The sequence below is a fragment of the Zingiber officinale genome, chromosome 11A, assembly GCF_018446385.1.
Source record: "Zingiber officinale cultivar Zhangliang chromosome 11A, Zo_v1.1, whole genome shotgun sequence".
In the NCBI taxonomy this organism is placed as follows: domain Eukaryota; kingdom Viridiplantae; phylum Streptophyta; class Magnoliopsida; order Zingiberales; family Zingiberaceae; genus Zingiber; species Zingiber officinale.
The window spans coordinates 9,418,228-9,428,120 of NC_056006.1; the positions used below are offsets into that span (position 1 = coordinate 9,418,228).

At 37.6% G+C, this 9,893-nt stretch overlaps 1 protein-coding gene, 1 non-coding gene and 1 pseudogene across 4 annotated transcripts; 1 reads left to right on the forward strand and 2 right to left on the reverse strand.

The window, feature by feature from the left end:
* Window positions 1–932: 932 nt before the first annotated feature.
* Window positions 933–1,093, reverse strand: LOC122033037. The gene has a single exon (XR_006126319.1). It is a non-coding gene; the product is annotated as a U1 spliceosomal RNA (small nuclear RNA).
* Window positions 1,094–1,556: 463 nt separating this feature from the next.
* Window positions 1,557–6,256, forward strand: LOC122031853 (phosphoribosylaminoimidazole-succinocarboxamide synthase, chloroplastic-like). Of its 3 annotated transcripts, XM_042591039.1 has the most exons (13): window positions 1,557–1,827; window positions 2,493–2,794; window positions 2,887–2,988; window positions 3,677–3,806; window positions 3,928–4,020; window positions 4,088–4,176; window positions 4,653–4,733; window positions 5,004–5,093; window positions 5,207–5,296; window positions 5,458–5,508; window positions 5,574–5,620; window positions 5,832–5,889; window positions 5,958–6,256. In XM_042591039.1, exons 2-13 carry the CDS (start codon window positions 2,495–2,497, stop codon window positions 6,012–6,014), a joined length of 1,188 nt encoding a protein of 395 aa, XP_042446973.1. In that variant the 5' UTR covers window positions 1,557–1,827; window positions 2,493–2,494; the 3' UTR covers window positions 6,015–6,256. The 3 variants fall into 3 exon arrangements, 2 of the variants coding, with proteins under 2 accessions (XP_042446973.1, XP_042446974.1); XM_042591040.1 differs by lacking the exon at window positions 1,557–1,827 and having other exon boundaries at window positions 2,528–2,794; window positions 2,880–2,988; XR_006125881.1 differs by lacking the exons at window positions 5,832–5,889; window positions 5,958–6,256 and having other exon boundaries at window positions 5,455–5,508.
* Window positions 6,257–6,514: 258 nt separating this feature from the next.
* Window positions 6,515–7,883, reverse strand: LOC122031854 (annotated as a pseudogene).
* Between the last annotated feature and the right edge of the window lie 2,010 nt (window positions 7,884–9,893).

Genomic DNA, 9,893 nt, shown 5'->3' on the forward strand with positions numbered 1-9,893 from the left:
CAAAGCAATAATTGATTGATTCTGATAATGCCATTCTTTTTTATTAATGGTGATCAACAATACAGAAGGGGCTACTGACTCTGAAGATCAAATAATTACAGGTTTAAGAACCTTTAAATATTAAATTGCTTCAGCTCTTCAAACTGAGACAAACTGAAAACCTGATTAAATGTATGTATCTCAATATTTGAGTTGGCATATTTCTCCACAATCTTCACATACATCAAATGTATGAACACAGTTAGACATAACATGGCCATGTGAAGTTAGATAGATCTGAAATCAGGCCAATTATTCATACCTTGTTCTCCGTTCGTCGACGGTAACGGACGTTCTCTGATTTTGTTTCCGTTAGTATTTACAAAATAGACAAGATGCTCACTCACCAAACATCTGCGCGTGCTATGTGAATCTTGAGATTTGCTTTTGTGTGTGTATAAAGATTTGAAGTATAAAAATGTCTGGATTTGGTTATGACAATAACATCTAAAACACTGAATATAAGAATATTTCTCCTCTAAGTGTGAATCTTGAAATACATTCTTACTAGTTAAGTGCTCATTTATAAAGCTGATTAGCAAAAGGATTCAGTTAAGGAGAAAACAGAATGATGATACTTATGTGAATGACAATGAGATGATGATATAGGATCTTAATTGGTATTGGAACACAAGGCATTTCTTGTGAAACCCTGTGAGGAACTCTTTAATCTTGAAGAATGTTGATAACTGTTAGGCAATCCGAGTAGACACAACCTTGTCTACTCTTTATCCCCATAGGTGATGCCATATTCACGAAATTGGCTTCTTTAAATCCTTCGTTAAATTAAAATAAAAAACTACAAACTTTAATTTTATTGGCAGGGATTCACGAAATTGGCTTTAAATCCTTGGTTAAATTAAAATAAAAAACTAAAAACTTTAATTTTATTGGCAGGGGCCGCGCAAGCGCGTACCCCCTCTAACACAAATTATGACGTCCACTCTCCTACTTGGGGAGATGGTAAACCAACGCCCCTCCGAAGTGCAATGGAGATCGTTGATTTAGGCCACAAGCCTTATTGATCGCCCGTCGACCCCGTCCAGGTAAGTATGATACAACGTTGCACATAACGCCTATCTTATACCGTCTGTCTGAGTTCTCTATATTCCATTCCGAGATGTGGGATTAAAAAATTAGATAGGATGTGTGAGGAAGCATGTTAAGCTTATTATTATTATTATTATTATTATTATAAATGATTTTTAGAAATACGAAATTTTAATCAAAACTAAATGTTTTTTTTAATGGTAATTACCATTAAAATATTGTATAGTTTGTTCTCTAAAATAAATTGTTTCAAAATTTTAATTTTTTATATTTAATATTGGAGCATGCAATTTTCATTTGCTTTATTTAATAAAAGAGGACTATTTAAATTATCCACTGGGTGGATCCGACGGACCAAATTCGGGCGGGTTGAACCTTCACTCGTGTCTGATCCTGTACCGTCCGATTCATGCTGGGCCCCATTTCCACTTTTAAAGCCCACTACCGTCCCCGCACACGCCGCTTGCCCTCACGATCACTGTCCCCCAATCTCGCCGCCGCCTCGCCGCCTCGCCGCCTTGCCGCCGGTGGCCCAACTCGGTCTTCCTCCCGTTCGCCTCTCCGGCGGATCAGTTTTCCTGTTTATCTTGATCTTTCGATCACGCAGGTCAGTCCTCCCCTTCCTCCCGCAAGCCCCTCTCTCCTCCACACTATCGTTTCCGTAATCCGGCTGCTACAACTTCGGTCCTCTTCTCTCCGACGACGTCGTTCTTCTTTTCAACTCAGTTCTAGGACTAGGTGATAATTTTTTTTTTTTGTTTTGTATTTAATTTCTGTTTTTGGAGCATGTGTAGATATTATTGGTTTTAGCCAACAGTTTACGATTGTTTTTTTTTTAGCAAGAGCTTTCTTGATTTAGGTTCTTGGAGATCCGAATACCAAAACCTTATGTCGCTTAGATTCTTTACATGGAAAAATGCAGAATTTAGGGCAGCCATTTTAAGCCTTGAGCTAAGTTTATCCTCGCCCTGTTCTGTTTTGTTCCATTTTTTGGTTTTTTTCTTCTATATAGTTGGCTACCCATTTGTTCAGGTATCCATAACCACCCAACCCAACATTTGATGGGTTCGGATTCCCAACAAGTACAATTTAGATAAATGGGTCGATTCAGGTTGTGGTTAGTAAGAATTAATGGGCATTCAGATAATCAGTTGAAATAATTATTCTTTTGTAGTTTTCGTTTTCTGCACACATAGATATGGAAAGATATTTGAAAGAACTATGCATGTTTGTTTTTTTTTTCTTATAATTATGTGTGTTTATGCCATATCTGAAAATTCCTGGATCTCTACTGTTGTCTATGGAGGTTTGGTGTTTGATTATGTTTTTTTTTTTTTGAAATTTGGGTAACATTGTGTATTCCTTTTAAGATTTTGGGAAAATCATTCGCTGTTATTGGGCAGTTATGGCGGTTCTCACCGGCTCTCCATCCACACTACAAATCCTTCCAAAAAAGACCTTACTTGTTCCCTCAACTCGTTCTCAATGTCTATTCATGACCTCTCTCCTTCGTCCATCATCTATCTCTGCACTCACTTCCATGCAAAAGAAATCTTCTTCTAAGGTTGTTGCCTTGCTACTTTCGGAGAATGATAGTCACCGTGGTGATGTTCTTCATGCTGCTAGTTCTATGCTCTCAAATTGCCTCTCTGAAACCCACCTTGATCAAACTGTGCGTGGACTTCTCTCCAAGTCTAGAGGCAAGGTATGAGTGTGACATTTGGTATATTTCTGATTTATTTTTTCCCTTTAAAATGGCCTAGCCTTACTAGTGATTGTGGTTGTTTAAGTTTGCAGGTGAGGGATGTTTACGATGCAGGAGACCATCTTGTACTGGTTACCACTGATCGACAGAGTGCATTTGATCGTGTTCTTGCCTCCATACCCTTTAAAGGCCAGGTATTCCTATTTTCTACAACAGTTTTGATTTACTACATGTAATTAGTGTTCCTTTTTTGTTGTTTTATTATTCTTGGGCTCTTGGTTCTCTGGTATATAATTACTTAATTTAGCTGTAAATTTGTAAGAATTATTTATTATTTTTAAGATGGAGCAAGGTAGGCACTTTCTATGATTTATAAGATGGTCTTTTGGTAATCTAGCTAAGCCCATTGTTAACTATGTTCAAAATTTTCTTCTCAAACTTGTTTGTTAACATCTTTTAGTTTCTTACAAATTTAGCTGAAGACAAGTTTATTCACAAAGAACGTCATATATGTGTGTGTGTATATAGATAGATTGGTATGCATATACATAAGAATCTTATATATGTGTACACTTATGCATTTTATTTATTGTGTACTTTACATAAATGAGTTAAATAAGTAAAACTTTAAACAAATACTAAATAGGTTCCTAAGTTTTTTTTCTCTCATAATAGAGCTTTCCCTTGATTACGTTTATGGAAGAAATAAGTAAATAGAGATTAACTAAATTTAGGTATCAAGAAAGATATTTGTACTTTTTCATAAACAGCAATTTTGTCAAAAAAAAAAAAGAAAGAAAGGTTATTGAATTTAGCAATTATCCTTAGCACTGAGCCTAGTAATTATCCATACAACATAATCCCACACATCTTGATATTCAGGTTCTTAACGAGACAAGTCTATGGTGGTTTAATAAAACTCAACATATTACTCCGAATGCTTTGGTTTCTGCTCCAGACAGAAATGTGACAATTGCAAAGAAGTGCTCTGTGTTCCCAGTTGAATTTGTTGGTAATATGTTTGCCTTCTAATCTATTCATCTTCCTCTATTGTTTAAGTTTTTCTGTAAGCTTTTCATGTATTTTTCACATGCTATGTGATTTCTGTCTAATGTTCTGGTGTATCCTTGCAGTAAGAGGTTATATAACTGGTAGCACTGATACATCCCTGTGGACAGTTTATGCTGAAGGGATTAGAAACTATTGTGGAAATTCACTTCCTGAAGGTATTTTTTTTTCCTTCTATTTATGATTTATATCTATTCAATTAAAGTTTCTGCTCCTTTATTTCAGGATTGGTAAAGAATGAGAAGTTATCTGCAAATATACTTACTCCAACAACTAAATCTGCAGACCATGATGTTCCTGTATCACCTGATGAGGTTTAGCCTAATGATTTTTGTTTTTAGTAACAATAACTACTTTTCTTTCAAGTCAATGAAAGATTCTATGAACCGCCATGAAATGATTTGATTGATCCAAACAAAATCTAAGTAATTTTGTTTTAGGATTTTTATTAGCAATCCCTACATAGTAACTCACTGGAAATGTTTTCTAGTTTGTACTTAATTTTCTCATCTTTTGTAATTATTAGATGATTTTCTTGAGTCAATTATACTTGACATTAGTCACCATAATAAGTTTTTGTACTTGAAGGAAAAAAAAAATATATAAAAGAACTAAATCGTGTTGCACTAGTGTTTCAGTTTTTGAGGAAAACTGTTCGAATGATGCTTCACAAAAGTGCAATGGATTTTAAGTTGGTTATGCAGATTCCTTTGTTGGACATCGAATATGTTGCTTGAGTGAAATATAACTGATGTTTCTCCTGTGCTTATGAGTTTATTGCTATTTTCAGATTCTTCAATTGGGCTTGATGACAAAAGATGAATTAGATGAAGTAAGCAACAAAGCATTGGCCTTATTTTCTTATGGACAGGTGGGCATCTTCCTCGTCATCCATTTTTGTTAATCTATTTGAAGCCATACTCGATTTGAACCTCAATGTGAACTTTTTCCTTGTCTACATGTAGTTCTAAGTGAAAAGAACTGCTTGCTTATTCATCCTACTTCTATTCATTTTGTTGAAGTTTTAGAATATTTTATGATTAAAATTTGCTATACTAATCTTCTATTAGTGTGTAAGATTTTTGTTGCCTTATTGTTCATGCAACTACCAAAAGTACTAATTTCATCTTCATTACTGCAGCAAGTAGCATTGGAGAATGGCCTCATACTAGTTGACACAAAGTATGAATTTGGAAAAGCAGCTGATGGGACAATAATGTTAGTTGATGAGGTTGGTTCCCTATGTTTTTTTTTTCTTTTGGTGATGCATTTCCGTTCTAGAAGTACCACTTTATTTGGAATCATTTTTGTTTGACAATATTGAGGTTACATCAAATCATTCAGGTGCACACCCCTGACTCTAGCAGATATTGGATTGCTAATTCTTACCAGGAGCGATTTAATTCTGGCATCGAACCTGAAAATGTTGATAAGGTATAGGACTTTTTGTTTTATGTAAATGCATTTCTTTAATGTGTCTTTATGTAATCCACAATTAATTTCAAAAGACATTTTACTCATCAGTTTTTCTTTGTTCTTACCTCTCGGTTAAATTTGCAATCTGCTAATTCCCAAGTAATTTTACATGTTAGTAGGAGTTCTTAAGGTTGTGGTTCAAGGAACATTGCAACCCGTACGAAGATGAGGTATATGTAATTTACTTTGAACTGTTCTTTCATCAACTTTGTTGCCTCATCACTTCAAATTGTAGGTTCTCCCTGAGGCCCCCAAGGACCTTGTTTGCGAACTTGCATGGCGGTAAATCGATTTAACTTAAATTTTTATACCATCACTTTTTTTTTTTCTTTTCAAAGTAAAGCATTGAGTGGATGAAACCATATTCACATAATAAGATATAGAAACTCTTTATCACAACTTTAATGCATGCATTTCTCTATTTAGGAACTTTATCACATCTTTGTCTCTATTTATGAACTTTATCTGATTCTTGCTTTTCTTGATTTTTCAGGTACATCTTCCTCTTTGAAACAATCACAAAATCCAAATTTCAATTGCCTGTTTCAGAGGTAGCTTACTACAAACTTTACTTTACTCCTGTTGGTTCGGGGCATATTAATTTTCTTCTCTGTCGCAGGAACCGATACATGACAGGATAACCAGGAATGTTTCTAACGCGCTCTCATCTTTTTGATCGTCGATTGTTCTCCATCCGTCCCGTCTAGTTCGTGGAGCTGCCAGTTGAAGGAAGAGAAAGGGCAGTATTCTCTTGCACTATTCTTTGCCATAATCATGTTTGATAAACTTATAGCAAAATAAGTTAAACCCCATTGATCGAAAATACATGCCATGGGATGATTTTTAGATTAATGTCTTTATTTTTCATGAATAAGTTAACTTTGATCCATATATGATCTTTATGCTGCCTTGATCTTATATCATTGCAATGTTAGCCTTTGTGATTTAGTTCATCTTTTCGTTTCAGAGGAACAAGGAATGTGATATTATATGGTAGTTTCTCGCGTTTCAGTTTCAGTTCCAGTTCTTTTGTTTCGATCATCTAAACTCTTTAACCTTATCATTCTCAATGAATCCAACTAAGATCAAACCCAATGGATTCGATTGTGATTCGCGATACACTGTCTGAAACATTTGCTAACCTGAGTTCTGTGGGTTCTGTATCAAGGTTGAAGACGTTGAAGATAAAGAGTTTCGTTGCCAGTGAACTATATAACATGTAACAGAAAACTAAGACATTATCAGAGATCTTCTTTAATGAACTTGTTCAGCAGTGTAGCCAGCAGTGCATCCCTCTTCTTGACTTGGCTCTCCTCCATCTTCCTCCTCTACTCCTCCATGCCTGTTCCAACATCAGCCTTTCTCTCCAGCTTCTCCATCGACTGCTGCTGCTCTAGCTCCAATACCCGCCACTCCTGCACCAGGTTCATCATCTCGCATCACTTGAGCTCCATCTTCTGCTGCTGCTGCTAGAATTCCTGCAGCAGTTCCTGGATGCTAGCAACACCTCTGCTGTCAGCTGCTTTCTTCCTGCTCTTCGGAATATGCTGCTGCTGCTCGGTCTTCGGAACCTGATTCTTCAGCAGATTGGATACTGCTGAGTCTCTTTTGCTTCTTCCTCTGGGAAGAACCTGATTCTGATTCAAAGAGGCGGCACTTCATGTCGTTTCTGTGCTCCATGAACACTACACTCAGCTCATCAAAGAAAGGCCATTGCCGGCCTGCTGCACCAGGATCAGCTGTCTCCTTACCCTGACGGATCAAATACATATGTTAACAAGAACACACACACCAGAATCATCCAAATGTACTATTTTGACCAGATTCAGGGCCAATTTTGCGGATGAAGCTAATCTCCTGATGAGATTCTCTGGCCCCATCTTGTTGGTGATGACAGACACATGTTCGACTTGGAACGAGATGATCGGGCCAAAAAATTTACAGAGGAAAGAAGATGCAAATCGATCTACGAACTCTTGGCTGATTGAAGCAAGAATTTGGGGGAAGGGGAGAATGGAAGAGAGGCCGGACCTTGTAACGATTGATGAGGCTCTTCCACTTGCTCTTGCACGGGTCCGGCGTCTGACGGTAGCCGCGGTCCCTCATCCTGGCCACCACTGCCTCCTAGTGTCCTGGCCGCCAAGGGGTCACGCTCTAGGTCGGCCTTGATCGCGATGAGGTCCCTTGTCTCCTGTTGTCCCCATTGTAGAAACCGCTCCTCCTTCACCCTCTGCAACAGCGACGCCCCTCCGCCTCCATCCTCCCCCGGCACAAGGGTCATATGGATCGAGATTCTGATTAGCATTGCCATCCATTTGCTGAGGGACTCCTCGTCCCCACTTCCGCCACTAAACATTATCACTTTCTATTGAAACGCTACTTTACTCATCGGAAAAGGAATCTTCTGTCAGAAACCAGACCCGGAGCTATGACTTGTGCTAAAAGATTAAACAATTAGTAGAGGTGTAATCAGGCCGAGGTAAGTCGAACTTTTGAATGTTTAAGTTTAGCTCATTTATCATCGAGCCGAGCTCGAGTTTTATTTAACGAATATATTCATAATTCACGAGTTTATTCGAGTTTTTATCGAGGCTAAACGAACTAAATAAATATAAATTATAATTTAAATATTCATTAAAAATTAAATTATATATTTAGAGAAAATTATAATATTTTTATTAAAATTTATAATTTTATTTTAATAAATAAATTTAATATATTTGTCTATATTTTCCATAAGTAGAATGTAAAATTTATAAATTCGACATCAAAATTATTATTATTTTTATTTAAAAATTGATTCATGAGTTTATTAACGAATATATTCATGAGTTAACGAGTCGAATATTATAAAACTTGAACTTTATTTGTTTATCTTAACGAGTCTTATTAAATCAATTCAAATGAGTTTTTATCGAATCAAGGTTCAATTTTTTTTTTAAAAAACCACATTTAACACATTTTCTAAAAGCTCCGTAGGTTTCATTAACATAAGAACACCCTTGCAATTAAAATTTTAGGAGCAATTTCAAAAGGAAAAAAAATAATCAAAAGGGGTCTACTTATTTCCATCGTCGTTAAAAGGGTGTTTGATCCACCGTTGGATATTTTTGTGTTTTTTTTTTATTGTTTTTTCTTCAGAAATCCAATCGGACTGATATATCAGTTAGTTAGAATTCATATCTAGTCCGTTAAATCTTTATATCTCAAATCTATTTGAGGTTTTGAATTTGTTAGTCATCAGTCACTCGACTATCATAACTAAACTTACATTTTAGGCCTCTCTTTTGAGTGTTGTTTTTTTGCTTTTGAAGTTCGCTTTCTTCTGTAGTTGTCCTCGTTGCTTCAATGTTCCTTATCCCACGTACTGATGTAACTTTTAAGTAGCTCTCAATCTAGTCATATTAGAGCTGCTACATGTGTGTTCATGTAATGCTTATATGTTGTCCCCTCGGGGCGGTGCGATGGTTAAGACATGGGGTGTTACCACATGAGGTCTTGGAGTCAAAACTCGGTGTGACCGAGCATAACCTCCCCCATGTCTTGGCCATTTGCACTAATGGCTAGTAGCCACCCGTGATTTACCTCCTCCGTGTTGGCCTAGGGACGGGTTGGCGGGGGCGCTGGGGGCGAGCGAATCGCCTTTTGCCACATGTAATGCTTATATGTTGTCCCTTCGGAGCGGTCTAATGGTTAGCACATAAGGTGTTGTCATCATGAGGTCTGAGGTTCGAATTTCGGCAAAGCCGAGGTAAATGCCTCCTTTATGTGTTAGTCACTATTCCAAAGGCTAGTAGTTCTCCGTTATTTACCTCCTCCGTGTTGGCTCTGGGACGGGTTGGCGGGGGCGCTGGGAGCGTCTTTTGCCACCATGTAATGCTTATATGTTCTCTCAATACGGTGCGATAGTTGAGACATAGGATATTATCATATGAGATTTTGAGATCAAAACTTGACGCATCTGAGCATCCCTTCTCTCATACCTTGGTCATCTTACTAATGGCTAGTAGTCACTTGTGATTTACTTTCTGTGTGTTGGCCTAGGGACGGATTGGAGGGGGCACTGGAGACGAGTGAATCATCTTTTGTCACATGCAATGCTTATAAATTGTCTCCTCGGAGTGGTGCGGTGGTTGAGACATGAGGTGATGCAACATGAGATCTTGGGGTCGAAACTCGACACTTTTAAGTATGCCTTCCCTCATACCTTGGTCACCTACACTACTAAGTAGTCATCCGTAATTTACCTCCTCCGTATTGGCCTAGGGACGGGTTGGCAGAGACGCTAGGGGTGAGCGAATCATCTTTTGTCACATGTAATGCTTATAAATTGCCCCTGGGGCTATGATGCAGCAGTAGGATATCTAAGTTATCACCCATACACCTACGGTTTAATCCCCAGCTATGGCGTATTTGTAAAAATATTTCCTCTAAATGGGGCGCGCAACCAAAAGATGTTGAGCTTCTGGACAGCCTGTCGCGAGCGCTTCCTGATTTACCCTGGTGGTCAGTGGAAAAATTCTGTGGGACCAGGTCGGTCACTTGTAGGACTAGG

What these genes read in the sequence shown, in the direction of transcription:
- LOC122031853 (XM_042591039.1), top strand. Translation starts at nt 2,495, where the DNA reads ATGGCGGTTCTCACCGGCTCTCCATCCACACTACAAATCCTTCCAAAA. An exon ending in TCTCCAAGTCTAGAGGCAAG is followed by an intron (nt 2,795 to 2,886) that starts GTATGAGTGTGA and finishes TTAAGTTTGCAG; the next exon opens with GTGAGGGATGTTTACGATGC. An exon ending in AACCTGAAAATGTTGATAAG is followed by an intron (nt 5,297 to 5,457) that starts GTATAGGACTTT and finishes ACATGTTAGTAG; the next exon opens with GAGTTCTTAAGGTTGTGGTT.